This window comes from Globicephala melas, chromosome 12 (assembly GCF_963455315.2).
Source record: "Globicephala melas chromosome 12, mGloMel1.2, whole genome shotgun sequence".
NCBI classification, from domain to species: Eukaryota; Metazoa; Chordata; class Mammalia; order Artiodactyla; family Delphinidae; genus Globicephala; species Globicephala melas.
This window is the reverse complement of record NC_083325.1, coordinates 89,225,980-89,251,504: the sequence shown is the minus strand read 5'-3', so window position 1 is coordinate 89,251,504 and position 25,525 is coordinate 89,225,980. Positions and strand designations below refer to the sequence as shown.

Here is a 25,525-nt window from a genome sequence, read left to right as displayed (position 1 = left end):
TGTCTCCAGGTGGTCTCAGGTTTCTGTAACGTTTGTGATTTCCCCTGCATCACACTTCTAGTCCCATGGGGTGGTGTTTGGGCAACTGTTTGTGTTCCAGCTGAGGGCAGTTCTGCTGGGGAAAGATTTACTAGCAGTTCTTAGTGCGCTTGGATTTCCTCTTGTGTATGCCTTACTTTCGTATTCTTTTTCTTAAAGAATCCCCCCTTCGCATTTTATCGTCTTTGGGCTTTATGAAAACTGCGTCGGCTCCAGGGTTCAGGGTACTGGTCATGGGGGAGATGGGGGCCAACCGTGCCCACGTGGGAAGACAGGAGGACGCAGAGGGATGCAGCGGCGATGTTCTAATTTGTGAGTCCCCTGGGAGCTTCAGGGGGCTTCGTTTTAGTTTTATGTTTCATAACTTCCTCTATGATTTGTGTACATAAGAATATATGTATTACACTCTGTATATATCAAATACAACAAAAATTTTAATGTAGCAGATTGAAGGAGAAAAGCTGCTAGAAAGACATTTAAATAAATAATGTGGAATCATCTTAAAACTTGAGAAGGGTTATTTGGAGGAAGACCGTGAATAGCTACCTCACCTCCAAGGAATTTAGGCAAAAATAGCACAGTTATACACAAACAGTAGGTCTGTTACAGACCACGAATGGGCCAGCGAGGCAGAAGGACTGGTCTCCCAGAAGGTAGAGTCAGAACTGGTGGCCGGTGTGTAGAGGTTCAGCAAAGTTCAGGCGAAGATGACTCCACTGGTCCTGACCTGGGGGCTCGGCAGAGGGCGTTGCAAAGTGGTCCCCACAAAAGCTGGCCTTGTGGTTGTGTTTTCTGTGGGGATGACTGACGAGGCCTGACGAGTGCAGTGCAGCAGCGTTTCTGGAAAGCGTCGGGCAGCAGGTGCTGACACCGCTGTGGATCCTCACACCTCAGACATAGCAGTTCCACACCCAGGAACGGATGACAAGCCGTGTTTCAGAGCACATTCAACATGTGCTTAAGAAAAGGTGGCTTCAGTCTGGCTTCTCAGTAATGGGGAAATAATTCGTTATGTGGGGATAGATTCATGCGATGAGATTGTTCAGTGTTTTAAAATGAATTTTACCAAGATTGTTTAGTGACTGGAAAACACATCATGTTAATTTTCAAAAGCGTATATAGTGAGGAACACAATAATTTACAAAGGCATTGGAAAATAAACGATATGTGCCAAATGCTGCAATGACTATCTATAGAAGGAAAGAATGTGGGTCACCTTAATGTTCTTCCTTATATATATGGATCTATTTACTAATAATAGTATTAACAACAACAATTTACATAGTAGTTATTACATAGCAGGAATCTTTCTAAATATTACGTATCTGTCATGATTACCTTTTTTGTGTGGGAGAAGGTAAAACCCTGAGGCACAAGAATGTAACTCGTTTCCCAAGGGGACACAGCTAGTGCCTGCTCGTATAGGAAGGAAACACAGCTAGTGCATGCTAGCACATAGGAGGGAAACGCAGATCGTGCCTGCTAGTACACAGGAAGGGGACACAGCTAGTGCCTGCTAGCACGTAGGAGGGAAACAGATCGTGCCTGCTAGTACACAGGAAGGGGACACAGCTAGTGCATGCTAGCACATAGGAGGGAAACGCAGATCGTGCCTGCTAGTACACAGGAAGGGGACACAGCTAGTGCATGCTAGCACATAGGAGGGAAACAGATCGTGCCTGCTAGTACACAGGAAGGGGACACAGCTAGTGCATGCTAGCACGTAGGAGGGAAACAGATCGTGCCTGCTAGTACACAGGAAGGGGACACAGCTAGTGCCTGCTAGCACGTAGGAGGGAAACAGATCGTGCCTGCTAGTACACAGGAAGGGGACACAGCTAGTGCATGCTAGCACGTAGGAGGGAAACAGATCGTGCCTGCTAGTACACAGGAAGGGGACACAGCTAGTGCATGCTAGCACGTAGGAGGGAAACAGATCGTGCCTGCTAGTACACAGGAAGGGGACACAGCTAGTGCCTGCTAGCACGTAGGAGGGAAACAGATCGTGCCTGCTAGTACACAGGAAGGGGACACAGCTAGTGCATGCTAGCACGTAGGAGGGAAACAGATCGTGCCTGCTAGTACACAGGAAGGGGACACAGCTAGTGCATGCTAGCACGTAGGAGGGAAACAGATCGTGCCTGCTCGTATAGGAAGGAAACACAGCTAGTGCATGCTAGCACATAGGAGGGAAACAGATCGTGCCTGCTAGTACACAGGAAGGGGACACAGCTGGTGCATACTCAACTCCATGACCTGGTCCTGGAGCCCTGCTCGAACCTGATGGAACGGCTCAAGTAACTATTATTGAAATGGATCTGTTTCTCTTCCATTATCAATTCACGAGATGTTGATTTTTCTCTCTTGTAACTCAGAAGTCATTTTTCTCTCGTGTAATTTCTGTGCCGTCTTTTTCACATGAACCAGGTCTGTTCCTAATGATCTTGACACAGGAAGTGCTGCACCTTTGCTTGCACTGGTGCCTCAGCTCTGCGGGTCGTAGGATTCCATTAGGGCGTCGTTCCACCTCTGAAGCCCCCCAGTCCTGTTTAATAATATCACGTTTTTCTAAAAACTTGCACACTCCTCTGACTTGCATCCTGTGCATCCGCGTTTCATTGACCTGTGTCTTAAGTAGATTCTGGTAGCTCTAAATCTTCGCTTGGCTTCCACACTGGCCTGATTTACCACCACTCAGTGAAGCGTTTAAGAACCAGGCCCTGTTGTTACTCCATCATTCGTGTTTCATAAGATACTTTTCATCTTATCATAATAATGATTTCAATTTGAAGAGTATAACAGTAACCTGTTGTCAGATAGGTTCATTTGCTTTTAAATTATTGTATTGCTGTAATATTTAAAAATTTATGTGACTTAAATACTCTAGATACTTGCTGTCTTCACAAAATTAATGAATTAATTTCATTAAGATAAGAAGCCAAGCGTTTCCACTCAAAATATGTCAAATTCAAATAGAAAAATTATTTACATATTTCTATGGCATGCTGAGACCATATAGTACAGCACAGCTCTTTCATTCCTGAGTTATAGGTCTTAAATTTGCTGCAGAAAAATATTTTAGAACGAACCTTCTCTCTCAATAATAATTAATATTTGATGGTTAATTGAGCCTTTAAGAGCTGCCCTTTGGAGAGAAAACAAAACTTATTTTAGTGGGAAACACACTTGATTAAAAGTTGACAGATATGACACTTCTGTAGAATATGTGAACATAGTTTGTGCAAAGCTGCCTGCGTTTGCTTAAATTACTTTCCTGAGATGCACTTGTCATTGATCCCCGTAACCTTGGTGACCTGTTGATAGGTCGCCTCCCAAAAAAACCCCAGCACACCTGCTGCGCTGGGTTTCCAGTGGCGTCTTGTCCATGCGCACCTGCTCTGTCCAGGGCTTCACGCAGGACAGTCCGACTGTCCAGGCAGGGCCGGGCCCCTGACAGATTCAGGTGCAGCTTGACAGGAGGCATTTTCAGAGAAAATTAGAGCTGGAAATGCCGTAAAAGCTGAAGCTCTGTTACAAAAGTATTTTAGTTCTGGGTCTGTTTTAAAAAGAACTGGGGGACTTCCCTGGTGGTCCAGTGGCTAAGACTGCGCTCCCAATGCAGGGGGCCCGGGTTCGATCCCTGGTCAGGGAACGAGATCCCACAAGCTGCGACTAAGACCCGGCGCGGCCAAATAAATAAATAAATATATTTTTTAAAAACAGTTATTTCCCAAAAAAGAAAAGAAAAGAAAAGAATTGGGCAGAAGAGGATGCCTCTGAAGCCTCCACAGGGGCCCAAGGCACTTGCTTTCCGTCTCCGAGCGAAATTACCACCATCAGGAGGGGGCCGGTGAGAAGCCAACACAGAAAGCGTTCAGGACTGACGCCCAGCAAAGCATATTAAGGCCGCTTTATCGGGGCCGCGGCCCGGCTGCCACCGGCCTCACGGCTTCCGTGGGACAGAGCGAGATTGTACACTTCCTCCTTAGGAGCTTGGTGGCCCCCCCGAAGCTCTTCCCTGATACGAAGTCCCCCCACTTGCTGAGCCCGAGGCACCTTCGCTCTGCTGCCCCCGCAGCTGTCGCCCTTAGGCCTCTGGTCTCAGTGGGTCATCCGCCAGGCTGTTCCGGACGCCGGGGACACGGCCGGCCTGTCCCAGCGCCCCAGGACCCAGCTCACGGGAGGAGGGAGCAGGGCCAGTGCTCCCCGGGACCCTCCCTCCCCAGCTCCCCACCGGTGGCCCTCAGGTGATGCCTCTGACTGCCAGTGTGGACGGCCAGCTTGGGTCCGGCCGCGGCCCGGGTCAGCCGGCCCTCTCCGGTCACCCCAGCATCAGCCGGCGACACCTTCACATCCAGTTGGCGACACTGCCGACAGCCCAGGCTCCCGGCCCGAGGCCCTGTGGGACAGCCTGCTTACGAGAGCTCCTCCCTGGAGACTTTCAGTGAGAATCCCTGTGTCCTAATGTGTGAAAGACTGTTTCCCCAGCAGAGCGAGTGACTGGCCGGGGAGATGGATTCGTAGCCTCTGGGACGCTTGGGAAGTACACCCTGTGCTGGCCGCTTGGCCTGCGTGGACCCTGGGTTCTGCGCGGCCAGGCGGCTCCCCAGGAAAGGCCAGGGCGTGTCCCTGATGCTGACCCTGAGAGCAGCAGCACAGTGTGGCCGCCCAGGCGCGGTGGAGGGCCGTCCCTTCCTCACTGACTCCAGAGCCTCTTGGAAAGTGACGAGAAGACAGACAAGGGGCGGGGGCAGGCAGGGAGGCTGCTTCCCCAGGCCCGGGCCTCCTTTCCTGTCCCGCCTCATGCGTGACCCTGCAGCCCCTCGGAGCAGGCCAGGCCCCAGGGCTGGAAGGTGGGTCTCGTCCCTCCGATGTCACCAGTATGGTCCCTCCACTCCCCACCTGCCTCAGAGATGGATGTTTCATTGTTGCAGTGATGGAAAGACAGAAACGTGTAGGAGGCCTGTCAGGGTGACGCACTAGGTGTCTCTTCCTGCAGCGTTGCTTATCTCTCCTGAAAAAACGTCTTCGTAACAAAGTCACCTCCGGCACTGGGAGCTGTGAATACGCTGCCACTCTGAGGGTCGTCGGGAGAAACTAGACCGTACAGGTGAGCATCACTCAGCACGTCAGAGGAGGTGACTGTTTACGTGGATCCCTTACCCCACGCGGCATAAGAACAGAAGCCTATCGTCTTCTCAAGCTTCTAGATATTTAACAGAAATGTAAAGGGAGCACTAGCGTGGACACCCTGCAACTCTGGCTGGCGTCTGTGACGTGAGAGAGAAGAGCTCAGGTTAGACCAAGTTCAACAGCCATGGGGGTAGACCAAGTTCAACAGCCATGGGGGGTGAGTAACTCAGAGAACTAACTGTACCCTGAGGATCCAGAGTTTTCTTCTTGGGCAAAATATTCCAAGTATGTCTCATCCAGGAGACATTTCTTGAGTGTGTAAATAGGACAGTTTTATTGGTAAATTTACAGATTTAAATTCAGAGAACTCAAAGCACAGAGTAGTGAATGCTCTCTAAATGAGTCCTTCCTCCAAGCCGGGTTCCGGGCGCGTGTGCCGATGGACGCCAGACTGGACCAGCCGGAGGCCGACCCGCCCGGGCCCCTAGGGCTCGAGCCGCACCAGGGGCTTTCGAAATACTTTTGGCAGAGATGGTCACGTCCTGACAGACGCTTTGGACCCCTGTGATTTGGGTTCCGCGACAGTGTTTCAGGCCGTGGGACCGTCACACCCGTGAGGACCTGGCTCAGATACAGTGACCGTCTCAGTGCAAACCAGGGATGAGGTTCTGGTGGAAGAAAGTCTTCTCTGCACGAAACTCACCGGCTTCGTCTCATGGACCTGCGGCTGCCTTCACTGCACAGCAAACACGGACACAAACCCAGACCGTTCCCAGGAGACTGGCATGCGGATTTAAAATGGTTAAATCTGTGGTTTTGTGGAATGTATGTATTTTAAAACGCCTGTAAAATATTGACCAATAATTTATTTAATTTAGAAAATTATAAGAATTCTGGACTAAAAGTCAAATTTTGTAGGAATCCTGGGTCCCTTCACTGAGCCTGTTTTAACCCTTGTTGATTTTCATGTAAAAAGGGGCTAGATACACTTTTACTGCTGCCTTACAGTGCTGTTATATTAAATATTTGTTTGTTTTGTGTTCAAAGGCTAAGACCCCAGGCTGCACCTGTTACCAAGCCCCGCCGAGCCCCAAGTGCCCTTCTTCCTGGGGGGGCGGCCGGGGGTTGCGGTCCTCGGGCCGAGCAGGGCGGTGGCGGGAGTGCGGCTCGGGGCCGGGACGGGCAGGCTATGGGGCAGCAGCAGGTGGCTTAGAAGGTAAGGAACGGGGCCTGGACCGTCACACACACCAGAGATGAAAGCACGAGGAGGGTGATTTCTGGAGTAAAAATTACCGCGGGGAAGTCATGACAGAGCGCTGAAGGAGAAATTACAGTGGAGACACAGTGTGACCACCAGCCCCTTCCCCGGAATGAGCGCAAGGCCCGCCGTATGTCAGCGTGATTACGGTTTTTAAAAATAAGAAATACAGAAGCATCGCCTGGGAATACTGTTCCAAAGGGGCCATCCTACTGCGGTCAGAATAATCCGCCATAGAAACGTTATGCTCTCATCCCAAATTAGATACTGACAGTAAAATTAATTATATAATTATAAAAAAACTTCCCGTAAAGAAAAACTGTTCTCTTAAGAATATGCTGGGAAACTCGGAGCTAACTGCTCAGTCTATTGCATCTGCCTTTCTGTCCTAAATCTCTGAGTCCTGAAAAAATAGTATTTCATGTTTTTGTGTTTTTGACAGTTCAGGTTTAAAATTCCAATCTAGCATCTGGGCCAACATCCAAAATGCAGTGCGACTGTTTCATATCCAATTTTAGGTCTTTCTAGTTGGGGAAAAAAATAATCTGTTTTCTCAGATGATGTTGGATTTTTTTTTTCAATTTTTTAAAAAGTATAGATTTGGTGCATCTTGTTTCCCCCCAAAAAAGAAGTGTTTATAAAAGTTCTATATAAATAATTTTGTTCTAATCAGTTGCACTTTTGAAAACACTAACCTTATGATATATGGTCAGTATGTAGTAAGGCAGGGAGCATTTTCAGAACGTGTCTGTTTGGGGGACGGTGACGGAGAGTAAATTCGGATGCATCTACCAAAGACAAGGTGGGGCTGCGTATCGATGTTGAGGTCACTCCCTGCAGTTTCCGTAGTCGAACTCCGATTCCCAGCTCACACAATGAAGAACCAAGTTCTGAGGCATTTACTCGGTGCGGACGCGCTTCCCACCCAGAGGTTCTGGTCTCTCAGTTCTGAAGTGAATACGTGGACGAGATTATTTGGGAGCAGTTCCTGGTTCTCTCTGCTGTGATCCCCTTTATCGATTTTACGACATCGCTAGGTGATTTCTGTTCCCCCGGTTCTTCTTCCTCTAAAAGATACTAAAGGATCTTATGGGCACGGAGGACCCTGATAAAGTAAGCCAGGTCTAAACGGTAACGCCAGCTTCTTTAGTGCAGGAGATCTGGGGCCACAGGAGTAGGGGCAGCATTGCTCTAAGGCGAAGACGGCCTGGAAGGCTGCCCCCCGTGAACAAGGCTGGTGGGGAGACGCCCCAACTGCGGCCGCCTGATGCCGAGGGGCGGAGCCAGCCTGTCCTGCTGGACTCGTCGTTTTTGAGCAAAGTCCGAGCAGGTGAAGGGGCCTCGGGCATGGGGGTCACAGCGTCTGGGCGACGTGAGACCCATGGGGGAGGCAGGGTTCATGCTGAAGGGGCAGGCGTGGGGCACAGGACCAAGGACAGAGGGGGAGCTGGAGGGCAGTGGGGGGCTCTGCCCGCTTGTCCCTAAGCAGGCATGTGGGGCAGCCCCGGACTCCTTAGCCCCTGTTTCCCGTGAACCTGGGACCCCGCGTCCCCGTCGGTCCCTGAATCAGGCCTGGCGACTCAGAGCCGGCATGCCACATCCCCTCGGTGTCCGCAGGGCACCGGGAGCTTGGGGACGGCCTGAGCAGGCAGCAGCAGCAGCTGTCGCAGTCCGATGGGAAGACCCAGGGCTCCAGGAGGCGTCCCCGCCGCACCCGAGGCCCCGCCGGCCTCTGCTGGCTCGTCTGCTCTTCGTCCTGAGACGGACCGACACGAGGACACAGAGGCTCGGCCCTTTGGACGCCAGGTCTCGGGAAGGACAGTCAGTGGACGGAAACTCTGAGCTGCGCTGGGTTTCTCCAGAAGCACAGAATTGACTCTCCCGGGGGAAGGTGAAAAGTAGGCGTGTCCGTGGGTTCCCAGCACTCCTCCGAGGGGCTGGGCCCCACTTGGCGGCACAGGGAGTTGCAGTTCATTCCTTGAAGGCAGTCGGCCTGCAGTCCACTGCAGGTTTCCCAGGAAGCGCGGTGTGCGGGGTCGCCGACCGAACTTCTCCCGACTCCGCTAAAATGACTCAAGATGTGGAAACGATAGGGCCGCAGGGAGAACGGACTCGCGGCTCACAGAAGCCAGACCTGCCATGTTCGGGGAGCTGGTGCAGGCGCGGGGCTCGGGCTGCTGTCCACACCCGCGGGCGGCCGGCGTGCTCGGGCCGGAAGGGCAGCAGCCTCTCCACGGGGCCGGTTACTGTTTCACAAGGCAGCAGACCGCGGTTTGCCCTTCCCTCCACGTCACCTGTCACCCTCTCCTCTTTAGAAGCCAAAATGCCCAGAAAATCAAAGAGGGAGAGGGCAGGTGGGGCTGTTACCTGGGCCCCGGAGCTGGCCTGGCGGGGTGGCTGTCCCCTCCCTGGGTGTCCTGCCCGCTGCTCACAGACCCCGGCAGCACCCTCAGTGGTCTCACCCTGTGACCGCATAAGGCCATGAAGTTCACATAACTCTCACAGAGTTAAAGTATTGGGGTAATTGGGACTTTTCACAGAAATCCTTCCTTCTTAGGACTTACTAGATGCTTAGAGATTTCAGATTCCCTCAAGTCCTGAAGTCCTTGCAGGGATAGCTGTCATCTTGGACAGTGTTTTACAGTTCTGGTCACTTCCAACTAAGGCACCCTCACAGGGTTCTGTATCTCTGTTTGCAATACTGTTCTTTGCCATTATTATTGTGCCATAGTAGAGTCTTAAATTATGTATGAAATAGGCCCGTCCTCCAGCAAAATCTTTAAAGGTAGAAAGTACAGACTGCGACCCACAGGCATGTGTGTCTGCTGGGTAGACACCTTGTTTGAATTGAACGTGACGTGGTAAACATTCAGCTACTTGCTAGTTTTTGAGTCTTTCCCTTAGGTTTAATAATTGTCTTTATTGATCAAAACTTTTAGAAGGGAATAGAAGTCACATTATTGGGCTTATCGAAAAACAACATCTGGGCATTACAGCATGCCATGAAGAAGGACCTTCTGAGAGCCATGCAGAATAAAGCCGGGGTTTGGAATTTCCTGTCTGCTGTCTGTGTCACTGAAGGCTTCATGTCACATTCTCAACATCTCCTGTGAGCAGTCAATTCATAATGTTTGCACCGTGCTAGGTCAGAATATCCAAAATCCAGACCTTCAGTAATACCACCAAATACCTGCTGTCCATTCTAGTGACTTACTAGTTAATTTCATGGAAATAAGCATTATTATTATTATTTTATTATTATTATTACATGGCTGTGGAACCTAACCTATGAGCCCAACCTGCAAAGTATCAAGCTGGATACAGAGAGCACACGAACAAACACAAATTACATAATACTCCCTTCTCATATGAAGCCATTCTTGATAATCATTTTAACCATCATGTTTTATTCTAAGTATTCTTAAAACTTGCAGTTGATACAGGCACACCTCACTTTATTTTGCTTTGCAGATCCTGGGTTGTTTACAAGTTGAAGGTTTGTGGCAACCCCACCCAAGCAAGTCTGTCCGTGCCATTTTTGCAACAGCATTTTCTCACTTCATGTCTTTGTGTCACATTTTGGTAATTCTCTCAATATTGTAGACTTTTTCATTTGTATTATGCTTGTTACGGTCATCTGTGATCGGTGATCCTTGAGGTTACTGCTGTAATTGTGAGGGGCAGGGTCACAAACCTCACCCATATGACAGTGAACTGAATTGATAGATGTGTGTGTGCTGACTGTTCCACCAACCGGCCATCTCCCCATCTCTCCCTCTCCTCGGGCCTCCCTGTTCCCTGAGACACAGAATTGAAATTAGGCCAATTCATAACCCTACAGTGGCCCCTAAGTGTTCAAGTGGAAGGAAGAGTCGCATGTCTCTCACTTTAAATGGCTGAACTTAGTGAGGAAGGCATGTCAGAAGAAGCCGAGATAGGCTGAAAGCTTGGCTTCTTGTGCCAAAGAGTTAGGCAAGCTGTGAATGCAAAGGAAAGTTCTTGAAGGAAATTACAAGTGCTACTCTAGTGAACACACAAATGATAAGGAAGTGAAACAGCCTGATTGCTGATACGGAGAAGATGTGAGTGGTCTGGATAGAAGATCAAACCAGCCACAACATTCCCTTAAGCCAAAGCTCAATCCAGAGCAAGGCCCTAACTCTCTTCAATTCTGTGAAGGCTGAGGCAGGTGAGGAAACTGCCGAAGAAAAGTTTGAAGCCAGCAGAGGTTGGTTCACGGGGCTTAAGGAAAGATGCCACGTCTCCATGACGTCACAAGTGCAAGGCAAAACAGCAAGTGCTGATGTAGAAGCCGCAGTAAGGTAGCCAGAAGATCTAGCTGAGATAGTTCATGAAGGTGGCTACACTGAGCAACAGGTATTCAATGTAGAGAAACAGCCTTCTGTGAGAAGACGCCATCCAGGACTTTCATAGCTGAAGAGGACAAGTCAATGCCTGGCTTCAAAGGACAGGCTGACTCTCGTCAGGGGCTAAAACAGCTGGTGACTTTCAGTTGAAACCAGTGCTCGTTTACCATCTGAAAATCCTAGGGCCCTTGAGAATTATGCTAAACCTACTCTGCCTGTGCTCTAGAAAGGGAACAAAGCCTGAATGATAGCACATTTGTTTACAGCATGGTTTACTGCATGTTTTAGGTCCACTGGTGAGACTTACTGCTCAGAAAAAAAGGTTCCTTTCAACATATTACTGCTACTGACAATGTACCTGGTCACCCAAGAGCTCTGATGGAGACGAACAGCAGAATTCATGTTGTTTTCAGGCCTGCTAACACCCATCCATTCTGCCCATGGACCAAGGAGTAATTTCAACTTTCAAGTTTTATTATTTAAGAAGTGCATTTCATAAAGCTATAGCTGCCATATACAGTGATTCCTCTGATGGGTAATGTCAACTGAAAACAATCTGGAAAGATTCACCATTCTAGATGCCATTAAGAACATCTGTGATTCCTGGGAAGAGGTCAAAATATCAACAGTAACAGGAGTTTGGAAGAAGTTTCTTCCAAAACTGTTTATAAAATTCTCCCGTTCTGGGGAAAATCCGTGAGCACCCAAAGGATAAGATGAAGATGCACCAAGAAAAACCAACCCAGTGTATCTCCTGCAAACATAAATACCCTGTTACACTGGAAAATAAGGCATTTGTGCTCAGGTGCTGGGCAGCTGGCAGTTCCACACAGTGACCCTTGAAAAGAGAGAACATCACAAGTTAAGTACCACCTGGGGTCAGTGGAACTCAAACATAGTGCATGGTCCTGCTGCACTGAGAAGCAAAAATAAGGACGTAGGGCTTCTGAATCAGCTAGAATCTGGGCGACAAGGCACCAGAGAGTCATAACCCGAAGGAGGTGGCAGAGGGGGAGTCAGAAGATTTGGAGTGTTGGGCCCCTCCCTGGCTGAATGTAGGATACCCATGCACAGGGAAATAACTATCAGTGCCCACCCAGGAAAGGCTGCTGAGGGGTAGGAGCAAACGAAGATGCTAGAGGTCAAGCAGTAGGGATGAAATTGCATTTCCCCTTTCCCGGAATGGGGAAGATTTAACACCCCCGGACATGGCGGCTGAGACCTCAGAAAGGCTGCACCTTTGTCACTGAGACCATATTAAACCTGTCTTAACAGAGTCCAAAACCAAGCTTTGAAAACATCTGTAGAGACAACAGAGTTTGGGGCTGATTCCTCTAAGTTACAGAGTTTAGTAAACAGCTTAGATTTTCCAAAAACCCACCTCAACAAAGCTTAAAACTTCCTAATTTTAAGGTGCTTAAATAACTGAACTGCCTGTTGAACAAAAAACAGCTCTTTAGAGGAAGATAATATAATCCATAGTCCCTGCGCTAGGTTACAATGTCCAGTATGCAATCAAAAGTTACTAGTGACGCAAAGAAGCGAGACAAAGTGATATAAAGCTAAGAAAAGCTCAGTCAGTAGAAATAGACCCCACATGATGTTGTATTTAGCCAACAAAGACCTTAACACAATAGTTATTGATACCTTCAAGGCCTTGAGGAAAATATGGTTTTAATGGTTGAATAGATAGGAACTCTGAGTAAAGAAATTGAGATTTCAAAAATGAAACAAACGATAATTGTAGAACTGAAAGTGCAGTAACTAGAATTTTAAGAAAATAAAAAAATCTACCGGATAGGCTTCATATGAATTAAAGATGGCATAAGGCCTGGCGGTAAACTTGGAGACACACCAACAGAAATCTGCCCATCTGAAGAACAGGAAAAAGACTGAAAAGCAAGGGAGCACCAGTGACCTGTGGCATAACTCAAGTGGACCAAGGCTACGTGTACTTGGAGTCCAGAAGGAAAATGGGAACGAAGACAAAGCTGGATGAATACAGAGAAAACTATACGTCAGCAGATCCCAGTCAAACTGTTGAAAGTCAAAGAAGAGAAAATCTAGGTAGAAGCCAGATTTTTATAAAAGACGTATTATTTACATAGGAACAGAGAAATGAATGAATATCTATTTAGAATTCTATATCCAGGGGAATATATTCTTCAAAAGTGAGGGGATACAAACGTTTCAAAAGAAATTTAAGCTGAGAGAAAATATCACCAGCAGACCTGCACTACCTGATATACTAAAAGATGCTCTTCAGGCTGAAAGGACAAGACACCAGATGGAGACTTACACATACAGGAAGAAGTAAAGAGCAGCATAAATGGTAAATAAGTGGGTGTGTGTATAAAATATCTATTTTCCTTATCATAATTTCCTTTAAATATAAATACTTCAGAGGACAAAATGATAAGACAGTAAAATGGAGTTGATAATGTATGTTGAAGTAAAAGATGTAGCAAGAATAGCACAAAGGATGGGGTCAGGTAAATTGAATTATTCTGCTGTAAAGTTCTTATATTTGTGACATGAGGTGTAGGAACAGTGATGTGTCAGATGGGAATTTTGCAGTGATACAATATAATACATAAGCATTGATACATTAAGAATATGTATTATGATTCCTACAACTAATGAGAAGATAAAACAGAATAATGAAAAAAATTGATCAACCCCTTAAAAATAGTATGTTCAATAGAGCAGAAAAATCAAGAGGAACAAATAAGAAATAGGAATTAAATAATAATTAAACCTAGTGACATAAGAGTTATAATAAATGTAAATGGACTAAATGTTCCAATTAAAAGGTACAAGTTGTCAGACTGGATTTGATAAAAAGAAAGGCCCAACTCTATGCTTTCTACTGAAATTATAATTTAAACGTAAAGATGCAAATAGGTGGTGATTAAAAGAGTGGAGAACATATATTTTATAAACAGAAACCGAATAATTGTGGCTATATTAATATCTGACAAAGTAGTCTTTAAGGCAATGAGTGTACAAAGAAGAATGTTGCATTATGATTAAAAGACCAATTCATCAGGAAAATGTAATAATCCTGGATGGAGCTTGCACTTAGTAACAGAGCTTCCGAATATAAGAACCAAACCTGGCAGAAATGGCAGAAACAGACAAACTCATAGTCATACTTGGAGATTTTAATACTCTTTGCTCAGAAGTTGATGGGACAAGTAGGCAAAACATCAGTAAGGAGATAGAGGATGTAACCGACCTTCTGAGTCAACTAACTGGCTCACAGCATACTGTGTCCAAAGTCTGTAGAATCAATGTTCCTTTCAAGTGAACATGGAACATTCATCAAGATGGGTCACGTGCAAGGCCATGGAAGACTGTTCAGGGCAGCAAAGGCTTATAGAAAACTCAAGTATTCTGTAATTGGTGAATCCTGTCAAAGAATATGTCCATTTCACAGACACTTTCAGGAAATAGAAGATTTGCTGCATCCCAGCTAACTCTACGAGGCCAGAATAATTTTACGAGAATCTTTTAAAGGCGTTACATGTAAAGAATATTACAGACCAATGACCCTCATAAATGTAGATGCAAAAATGTTCAAATATATGAACAAGTCAAAGGAAGAATAATGTGTCATGAGCAAATGAGGTTTATCCGAGGAATGCAAGCTTGGCACCCAAATTTAACTGATAACACAGCACTTTTATTTAGATTGTTCTTAAACTGGGAATGATTCAGATCTCCTTCAACAGGTGAATGGATAAAGACATGCTGGCAGATGCAGACAGTAGACTACGACTCAGTGATGAAAATGAATAATCTGCTGGAATACGCAGTGATGAGGATCCTCTCACAGCCTCCTGCCGAGAGAAGGAAGCCTCACCCACAAGTATGTCCTGTATGATTCTAGGCATAGAAGCCCTAGAAGACTCAGAGTAATCTATAGTGACGGAAGTCAGACCAGTGGCTGCCTCGTGCAGGACAGAAGTCAGACCAGTGGCTGCCTTGTGCAGGAGGCGCAGGGAACTTTTCTTGGTGGCTGGGGTGGAATTATTCTGTATTCTAATTTAGGGCTTGGTTGCGTGAGGTGGATACATTTGTCAAAACTCATCAAACTGTGCACCTAAATCAGTACATGTCATTATACATAATTGACGCCTCAGTATAGTTCAGTTAAAAATAGAAGAATAAAGTGGAAAGTCCTCAACCATTCAAAGTAGAGATGTGGCAATACCTAAAAAGTTGGCTTCACATTTCCCAGTTAAACATCAAGTATTGAACGTTGAACATTTTTCATGAAAAAGATGACTCGAAGACGTATCCCAGCACCCAAGAAATGAGACAGGGGAGGAGTGGAAGATGCACAGGTAGAGCGTTTGAGAACAAGAAGGTCCGCCCTCACTAGTTTGCCACTCGTATTCGTGACGTCAGGGAAAGCGTGATCGTGGCTGTAATGCAGCATCCTTGGCTGTCACTCCTTCAGAATCCTCTGTGGTGCGTAGCCCTCTGCAGGCAGTGAGTTCCGTGGGGAGCGTCCCGTCACGCTAGGGATCCCAAAAACCAGGTGAGATGCTGTCCCACGAGGTAGAACCTCCACTGAGCCATCTCAGCTCAGAATCTCCAGCTCAAAGAAACCAAGAGGTCCTAGAGTAAACGGTCCTGTGAGTTGCTGGGTCACATATAAATGTTTTAGAACCAGGACGGCCTTCTTTTCCTCACTCCTCTGACGCCTTTGACTGGTGTCAAATGGAAGGAAACACGACTTGTCCCTCCTCCTCTAAAATCGATGTCTTGGGTGGTGGGTAGCAGTAGATGGTGTCGTAAGACCTGAGTTCCCTGGGCTGTGCCGCACGATCAGGAGAGCTGACGGGTACAACCCACGGCGTTTCGGTTCAGCTGGGGGGACCACGCCTCGTGATCTCTGCGAGCTCTAAAGCTGATGTACCGTTTCGGACTGAAATTAGAATCATGATCTGCTTCCTGCGGGTGACGAGCTCCCCTCAGACGCGGACTTGCACACACAGGGGAAGCCTGCCCAGACCTTGAGCGGCCCCAGCCTTGACCACAGGTTCTGGAAGGTCTGTCCGGGCACAACTTTCCTGGTGTCCCATCAGGCGCGAGAGCTCCGGGCTCCCGCAGTGCTGGGGCCCGCAGTCTGTTTTCCCCCAGACCCCAGGGCTTGCAGCTACAGAGGGCAGGCAGCTACTGTCCTGCAGCCCATGGCAGGAGTCCAGGGATGGAGCAAGCTTGGAGGGGACCCCAGCCAGGCTCCTCCTCCTTTCCCAGGCATCCCCTGAACCCACCATCAAGGAAGCCATGTGAGCATCACAGAAACCCCCACTGGTCCACGGAGACCTGGTGTCCTCCTTCAGCCTCAAGGTTCTCAGGATTATACAAAGTATTTTTCCAGAGGAAACACTGGTCAAACCTGACATGAAACTCTGGGCTTGTCAGTGGCCCCTGAGGTAGAAGCTTTCCAAAGCAGAGGGAACAAAAAGCTTCCTTTAAAAAGTTATAGTCTGTTGCTAAAATGTGCCCTATAGGTTATGAAATGCAACCTGAGTTTATAAAGGAAAAAATTGTTCTCCTTAGTGGGGAATCGCTTTTTATCCTCCATTTTGAAAAGCCCATTTAAAATGATTTTATTTAATAACCGTATCCTTGTGCTCATTTAAATACTGCTCATTATGCACGGAATCCATTATGACACTTTAAGTGGTGGTTTTGCAGAATTATTCTCATAACTCTGACTATTGATGCCTGTTGTCGCTTACAAGTTTGAATCAGTGACGGCAGCAAACCGCATTCAAAGAAAATGCACGAAACGTTATTCCTGGTGAACTCTGATACCTTAAATGCAGTGTTGTGAATGCAAATAACAGTGATAAAACTCAGGGAACACTGATAGCTGAAGACACGCCGCAACGTATAGTAAATTACAGCGAATTCTTACACGCAGCAGCAGTACATGTAGGCAAACGGGTATCTCAGTAAAGCCAGCGTGAGATCCATAGTAAAGTAATGAGTCTGTAGGCCTTCCAGTGCTGTGTCACGTGTACACCAGAAGCAAATATTCTATCGGACACTAGAACATGATGCAAAAAGGTGACAATAAATGAGCATTAATAAAATCTAGTTTAATCTTCTGATGTTACAGTACCTTTGCTTTTGAGCTATTGGCCGTGGAATTAATAAATTTAAATAAAGAATGTTATGAGGACAACCCAAACCCAGCCTCTGGTTGCTTGGAATCCAGGCATTGGCAGGGCTGCTCCTTCCAAAGGCTCCAGAGGAGGGTCCTTCCTGCCCACTCCCGCTCTTGGTAGCCCCCGCACCGCCCCGGGCATCCTGGTCGTTCGGCCATGTGGCTTCCGTCTCTGCCTCTGCCTTTGCAAGGCCCTGCTCCCTCCTGTCTGGGTTCCCCTGTATCCCTCTGGTAAGGATAGATGCCACAGCGTTGAGGGTGCCCAAATAGTCCAGGTACATACCCTAAATTTAATCACACACGCGGGGACCCCTTGTCCAAATAAGGTACCAGGTCCCGGGATTAGGCCCCGATATGTTTTCTCCGGGGGTGGCCTGAGACGGTCAGACACTAGACTCGTCGGGAGTTTGGCCTGGAAGGAATCCTCACCGTAAGAGTGGTTTCAGGTCTTGCTGGAGTCTTAGAGTGGAGGTGAGTCCGCAGCATTCTAGCACCGCGCGTCCCACGCAGCCTTAGCCGTCCCAGTAAGAGCCCGTTTCCAGCGCTCACCATCGCCACCCTGCAGGCCCTGCTTTCCTTAGCGAGGCCCTTCCCCCATATTCCCGACGACCCCTGTCGGGACAGCACAGAAGTGGCCTCCCTGATCTGGGGGCCTTTCCAGCGCTCCCAGGCAGATCCAGCTTTGCCGTCCTAACTAGTGCCCCGGGGACTCACACCTTGCTCTGGCCGCCCGTGCCTGAGCTAGAAGGTGCCGGGAAAACCTGCCCTTGTGGCTGGGAGCCACGGCTGCCGCGAGGATGCTTCCGAGTGACGGAAGCCGGCGTCCCACGAGGCGCGGCCGCGCGTGCCGGGGCTGTCTTCTCCGAGGGGGCGAGACGGGCCAGCATCCGACCCTGTGACTAACTGGGCACGTGCGGCGTCCTGTCTGGTGACCTGGCTGTCTGCGTGGCTTCATTCAGGCGTTCGAGCCTCTTCCTCTTCCCCGCAGGCCCCGCCGAGGAGGGACCGGGCCACCCCTCCCCACGGGCTCCCTCTCTGCTCACCTTGGACAGACAGTGGGGACTTGGCCACTGATGAACAGGCAGGGTCTTGTGACCTAGGCACCCGTTAGCGTGTCGTCAATATTATTATGTATTGAACTCGCTCCGATTTGACCTTCCAGGGAAACGTGGTCGTTCACAGCCTTCCTGGACTCAGAGCCTTCGTCGTGTCCCTCAGGTTCCTTCCAGCTTTAGCGTCTCTCCCCGTCCCCTTCCCTGGGACTTTTCTGTCTTTGGAGCAGTATGCTGTGTGAAAACTAGAGGCAGAAAATCGTTTATGTCGAAATAGAAGAGCCGTTCTTTCTTTCCGGAGCTTTGAGAAAATGATCACGTACTTTTGCAGCAGCTGAAATGTGTCTCATTTGGGTTTGGGGGACGTGATGTCTGGGCCCGTCGGGGCCTCCCCTGTATTTGGCGCCTCCACCTGATTCTGTGGCCGTTGATTCTCGTCTGTTTTGCGCAGGCTCCGTCCTCGCCTTCTTCGCCCGTCGCTAATGAGCCAAAATATGAGAAGCGCTGGCTGGACGCCGTGTCCCTCCCTCTGTCCATGGCTCGGGTCTCACGGTGCAGAGCTGGAGCACAAAAAGTAAGGTGCGTGACCGATGTCTGGAGTGGGAAGCGCCGATAAACCCCGAGGTGCGTGTCCTTGTCTCCAGCTGGATTTAGCATTTGCAGAAATAGTCACAATATTAATAAAAGTCAAGCATCATAAGAAAACACTAGTCAGAGCAGGGGCCGATTTGCGGTCAGGAGGGTTCTGTCTAGTGGGGACTGTGTTCATTCTTCTGAGACATGGTCATCAGAAGAAGAAATCGTATTTTCAGTTTGAACTGTTAACAGAATTAGATTGGAAATAAGACTGTACTCTTATCCACGTTGCATACAATTACAGAAAAGTCAGTTAAACCCCACGGGCCTCATTTTCTTCGTTAATAAAATGAGAAGGTTAGACCAGCACCAGTGTTCAAGAACTGCTCACTAGTTTTCGAGCCTGGTTAATGAAGTAACTTCAGAGTTTCACCTGTAAAGGTTGTGTGTCCCTCACGGTTTTGTGGAATAGGTAGCATTTTTCCCTCTAAGTTAGTGCAGTGTGTCATCTGTGGCCAACTGTGTTGTCCAGTCACTGTGGAAAGGCTGAGAAGTAGGTAGGTGGTGAGTTTCCTTTCATTCTCAAGAAGCTGGGGAGAGAACTGTGTGAACAAAGGAAGAGCGCTCGTTGTCCTGGAATTGAGTACTTTCTTGATGAGACACGTGTGCCCACGGAGGCCATGTTCGTGTGAACACAAAGCATCTGAAGAAGGCGCCCCTGGGTGGTCACACGCCCCTCCTTTGCCCTGGGAAGTGCTGTCAAATCCTAAGAGCAAACCAAAGGTTTCCATGTCGTTTTATGGAAACAAACGTATCTTATTAGCTTTGCTGACTCTCTCATGATTTTAATGTGGGCAGGAAGCTGCAAAAAGTAAAATGAATGACGAAAATTCTGCATTTCATCGAGTGTGTTTGTCTGACTCACATCAGTATTAACGTGCACGTTTAGAGGGGATGCTGTCCCCTCCCCTGCCCTGTAGCCCCCTGGTCGCACATTGAGGAGGAGGGGAAGAGGAGAGGAGGTGAGCACGTGGCCTCAAACAGCCTGAGTTACTTCTGCAGCTCCTGTGCTCTCTCCCGAGGGACCTTCGCTCTGGGGCGTGCAAGGAGCAGGTTTAGGAGTTGCCAGCTCTAAACCAAATGCTTTTTAAAATCTAAAAGCCAAAGCTCTAAACTATAGCCTGGGAAGGATTTTTAGGAGATCCTCTGAGTGGATGAAAACAAGTGGGATGAGCATGTCAGAGGTCAGCGTCCTGGGGCTTCTGTCGTCGTCCAGTTGTAGGACCAAAATTTGTCACCAGCTGCTCTGCGTTTTCCTTGTTTGGAAAGTACAGTAATTTGGCCAACGATGGTTGAGGTGCCTTAGTTTTCCGAAGACGTTTCAAAAGATTCTCTGAAGAGTAGACACATATTTAAATCTAACATTGAGATACGTATTGAAATGATAAAACTCAGTTGTGGTGAGTATGACGGTTCCCACGTCCCGTCACCTCCGGGGCTGCAGGGTTGTCCTCTGCCGGGGGCCTCTCACACCTGTTCGCTGTCAGGTGGACGTTAGTGTCAGCGGTTCTTGGGCACGGTGGGAACTAAGCTTTTCCGTAAGTTATACATCACTATTAATGAAGGTCGAATCATCGACTGCCCAGGACAGGAAAAGATGGTTCCATGAGAATTTGGGGGAGAGCATCTTGATATGAAACGAAAACAGGTGTAAAAACAGCACGATGCCCAGTGAGGGTGACAGCCGACTCCTTACAAAGTAGGGCTGCTCCTCGAGTGCTCACGTAGGAAAATAGACCACGTCTGCAGACTCTGGGAAGTAGCCACGAGACATCACAGATTCCTCAGCAGAAGCTCGTGCTTTTGGCTATTAGGTGGTTGTTAGCACATTTCTCTGACACTGCGAGGAGGAAAGCATGCTTCCTGGGGCGACTGACGGTTGTGAAGAGGGCGAGAGTTTTCTGAGCAGGACCCTCTCCGTTTTCCGTTGCTACATAACCAGTCAGTGCAAATTTAGCTTCAAAAGCGCGAGTGTGTCATCTCACAGACTCCACGGGTCAGCTGGGCTGTGTGTGCCGGGGTCTCCAAGCCGATGCTGGGGTGTGACCGGGCTGCGCTCTCGCCTGAAGCCAGGGCCCTGCCCAAGGTTCTCGCTGGTTATTGGCAGAATTCAGGCCCTCGAGTCTGTAAGGCTGGGCTCCCCATCTCCGTGCTGGCTGTCACCCAAGTTCCAGGCCTCATGTCCCCTCCCCTACAAGGCGGCAACAGATGACCTCTTGTGCATGGAATCTGACCTCCTGTCTCTGACCTTCAGACCCAGATGTGAAGGGCATGAGACCACGTCGGGCCACCTGGATAATCTTCCTAATTTAAAACCAGCTGATTTCAGGTCTGAATTACTTTTGCAGAATCCCGCCTGGCAACACCTAGCTTTGTGTCTGACAGAGTAACTGGGTGCAGCTGCCTGTGCCCTGGAGGCTGTGGTCTGAGCTAAGTGCAGGGCGTGCTCAGACCCATCTTAGGGATCTGTCCTTCGAAGACGCACTGAGCCTCGGTCTGCGGTTGGCTGTGCTTTCACGTCCCCATGACGAGTCTGGTTAGGGTCCCAGACCTGGGCTGAGCAGGGTACCGGCTTAGTGTGTGTATTTTAGGAAGCTGAGGGGTCGGGACCGTCCTTAAGGGGCTCTGGACTTGGGCGAGAAGAGGGGAGGCGGATGGTGTGGAGGAAAGAACAGGGTTTGGAGGGAACCGTCTCTAATCCCGCATTGCCTCTGGGCCTCTTGGGGCCGCGTGACCTGCCTTCAGGGAGCCCCTTCCTGATAGCCAAGCGGGCAGGACATGATGTGAATTCTCCACCGCTTCCTAAGATGGTTTATGGAGAAAGCGTAAAATAACGAGGTTTAAGGGAGCTTTAAAACCCCTTTAGAAGTGAGCTGCCAGGTGTGGGGTTACCGCCATTGTTGACTGTTTGTGGGCTGAGGAATAGGCCTGAACGGGGGAGGAGACTCAGATCCGAGCCGTCGCTGCCGCGTCGCAGGCTCACCCGCGCCGGTGGATTCTTCACGCGAGGCGCTGCTATCTGTGCTTCTGCTCAGATGGGCCCTTCCCAGGGCTCTTGTTCTATGTTGGCCTGAAAAAGTGTAGGGAGTCACTTATCTCGTTCCTTTTTCCAAAGGGACGGAAGGAAACTAAAGCTTTAGTTCTATTTGTCCCACATCTTTCGTATTTGTGAAAATAACAGTGGCTGACGTCTTTTCACTGACAGTAATACCCCATGTGGCTTTGGAGGAGGTCCCCTTATTTCAGAGTAAAGAGCACGGAAGGGACCAGACGGGTTCTACAGCAGCCATACTGGAGACATCCTGCAGAGAAGCACATTTTCAAAGGTGATGCTACAAGTCAAAACTGTCCTGCTGAATACTCTGATCTGCTTTGCAAAGGACGGCTCCATGCTTAGACACTTGCGCCAAAACCCGCTCTCCTGTAGCTGGGAGATCCTCCAAGTGCAGCTCTCTTGATGCCGGGGGTCAAGCAGAGCAGGGGAGACAGGATCCCAGGGCCGTAGGCGTCTCCACAAGAGGAGGGGCTTCTGTGGGGCGGGGTTCGTGCTGGGGGGACCATAGCAGGGTCAGGAGCTCAGGGTCTGCTCTGCACTGGGGGATCGGAGAGGGGGCCCCCGGGGTCATCGTTGAGTTTGACTACATCCAGGAGGATGCAGGGTGGGGTGTCTGGGAGCAGGGCCGGGCCTGTCCTGGGGGAGCACCATCGTCAGGGTGGGATGAGGGAGGGTCTTGGTGGCCGGACATCCTTTGTGTTTCCGTCTGCTCGGGCAGGATTTCGAGCCCTTTTCTGTCTTGTTCCTGGAGTTCGGGGAGAGCCCTCGCCTGCTGTGGGCGGGCTCGGAACTGTTTATGTTCAGCAGAAGAATCCCACAGCCAGTCTGGGAGCTGTCGGGTGTCAGGCTGGAACGGAGCACGACCCTGTGGTCCTTCCCCAGCCCCCGTGTCCTCCACCTGCCTTTTGTCTTAGAAAAACTTTAGTCAAAGAATAAGTTTAATCAGATAAGTGAAAAATGCAGAAGCAAAGGAAAACAAACAGGACAAAATAATAAGAGTCTAGTCATTAGCAGAGTCAAGGACCTTTAGTCCCTCCTCAAGGGCTATAGATCATATTCTGAGCCGTATCCTGGGAGCCGTCTTGTAGACACTGAAACCCCGCCAGTGTCTGGTGGAAGAAGTGAACTCCACGATGACCAGGATGTAGCCATGACATAAGCTGCCACAATTCGGAGCCTTGGCCTCAGGGAATGGGAACACACTGACCCTGGACCCGAAGATTAACTGTACCTAAGACAGTCAAGATGATGCTGGTCAGAGCACGGCAGCACCAATTTCAAGGTGACCATCAGAGCGGACCGTGCTGTTTCTGCAGGGAGCCCCTCCCTCCGTCTATAAAAGCTCTTGCCCCCTGATTGTCAGTGGGGAATGGGGGGAAGTCGGCCTTTGGACAGGAGTCCACCCTGCCCCCAGGTTGCCAGCACCCAAAATAAAGCAAACTTTCCTTTCCACTTTCCTGGCCTCTTTATTGGCTTTTGAGCAGCGAGCAGCCGGACCCCACTTTCAGTAACAAGGCTGCTGTCTTTCTCAACTCACTGCATCTTTCATTTTTTCTGAAATTTCCATCGTGCGGAGAGAAGGTTAGGGCATGTGTGCTTACTGAGAGGGAATGATGCCCTTCTAGGAATGTCCCCCAAACGTCCAGGCTCTGGCCGCACCCTGCACACGGGGTGTGGACGGCCTGGGAGCACGAGGTGGGCCAGCTTCTCCGAGGCAGGAGCTGCCTGGTCGGCCGTGTCCGCAGAGTCGCGGGGAAGCCCGGCCTTGCAACAGGGTCATGACGGGACAGTGGCTGGGGTGCCAGCCAGGCTGCAGCCGCTGCGGAGGGCAGCCTGGGGAGGAGAGCCCGCCGGGGCGGCCGTCCCGCTGTGGGTGTGGACAGAGGACGCTACCCCCGGACGCCGGCGGAGAGAAGTTTCACTTCACTGTGCGTTTCTGGTCCTTGATCACCGGCTTTAACCCCGGAGGCCAGCCTGCCTCCTCTGTGATCATCTCCAAACCACGGGCCACGTGAGTCGCCCCGGTGTAGACATGCTGCCCTGGGACGGTGGCTTCTCACCACGACTGGAAGGCACGGCGGGTCTGGACGGTCCCCGGCGGGAGTGGTGACCGTCTAGGTCGCTGTCCGGCCCTCTGAGCCCGGGGACTGCCGGGGGGCCGCTGCTGACACGTGGAAGCCTCAGCGCCCCTCCCTCCGCGGCTCGTGGGAAGCGCTGCCCACTTGACCGCCGAGGACCGTTCTGTAACCTTCCCTGGTCTGTGCTGCTTAGGACTCGAGCTGGGTGACCCGCACAGCCAGGCCCCTCCTGGTGCAGCCGGCGCAGAGCAGCTCCGAGTCGCCGTCTTTGGTGCAGGGGGCAGGGCTCCCGCGTCTCTTCGCTGGGTCTCACACTTGTCCCCAGCCCGCCATCCCACACGTGCGGTATCGAGACTTATCCTGGGAGATGCTCCTTGTCTCTGCTGGATTCGCTGCCTCGGAGAACGTTTTCTCTCTCTCTTTCCCGGTGCATCCAATGGCAGTTTCTCAAAGTAGCACCTCTTATTTTAGCGCCGAGGATTATCCATGGTGACCGTGAGGGGATCAGAGCCCCAGCTACTGAGAGATGCCGCAGAGCCTCAGCCCTCGGACGTTCGGGCCTTTTCTTCTTCTCCGAGTAGGGTCGGTGTCATCGCAAGCCTTCCCCTTGGAACGTTAAATTGATTTTCCTTTCCTTTGTGTATAGAAGTTTGAAATGACAGTAAATAGGAGGGCGTTTTAAGGTGGGAGAATGGCGTCGCTATAGACGAGGGGCCTCCTGTGGGTGCCCTGCATTCCTGAGAGCATCTCCAGGGTTGGCTGTCGCCTCTCTCAGACCCTCCATCTCCACCAGCTGCTGAGGGATCACATGTCTCTGTCCTCATTTCACCAGCATTCCTATCGTCACAACAAAGCAAATGAGCTGAAGTGACAGAGTTTCCTGCTGCTGAGAGGAGAGGGCCTCAGGGACCTCGCTCTACCGGATCAAACTACCCCGGGCACAGGGAGCAGGCAGGCTGCTGTCTCTAGGAACATGTCCCATTGCTCCTTAGGTACTGACCCCAGGCTTGGGGGTGTACAGGGGAAGCCTGCTTTTTATGAATTAGACCAACTTTCTAATTACTTTTGAAGTCACACTCTCAGAAACTGACCCAGTTCCGTCTGCATTTCCATTCCTGCCTCTACCTGGCGGGTGGTCCTGGGCATGCATGTGACTCTTGACTCTTGACCCTTGACCCCATGCCTTGCCCCATCTGTCAGTTAGTCTGCTTCCCTCCTCTTCTGACAGCCGGCAGCCCCCTTCTCCTCATGGCCCCCACTCTGTTACCCCGAGACCATGGCTCCTTCCCCAGAATCAGGACTGGCGCTCCCAGGGCTTCCTGGTGGGGCAGTTACCAGTGGGATTGTCAAGGATGCAGGACGCTCCCAGGGCTTCCTGGTGGGGCAGTTACCAGTGGGCGTGTCCAGGATGCAGGACGCTCCCAGGGCTTCCTGGTGGGGCAGTTACCAGTGGGATTGTCCAGGATGCAGGACGTTCCCAGGGCTTCCTGGTGGGGTAGTTACCAGTGGGATGTCCAGGATGCAGGACGCTCCCAGGGCTTCCTGGTGGGGCAGTTACCAGTGGGCGTGTCCAGGATGCAGGACACTCCCAGGGCTTCCTGGTGGGGCAGTTACCAGTGGGCGTGTCCAGGATGCAGGACACTCCCAGGGCTTCCGGTGGGGTAGTTACCAGTGGGATTGTCCAGGATGCAGGACACTCCCAGGGCTTCCTGGTGGAGCA

At 50.0% G+C, this 25,525-nt stretch overlaps 1 protein-coding gene across 5 annotated transcripts in view; it reads left to right on the top strand.

Annotated features, from left to right (window-relative positions):
* Nucleotides 1-25,525, top strand: part of SNTG2 (syntrophin gamma 2) — a 198,877-nt gene that overhangs the window by 114,009 nt on the left and 59,343 nt on the right. For all 5 annotated transcript variants that reach the window (XM_060309458.1, XM_060309456.1, XM_060309457.1 and 2 more), the window contains one exon: nt 18,488-18,615. In XM_060309458.1, the coding sequence (XP_060165441.1) occupies nt 18,488-18,615 (128 nt within the window). The remainder of the gene's footprint in view (nt 1-18,487; nt 18,616-25,525) is intronic.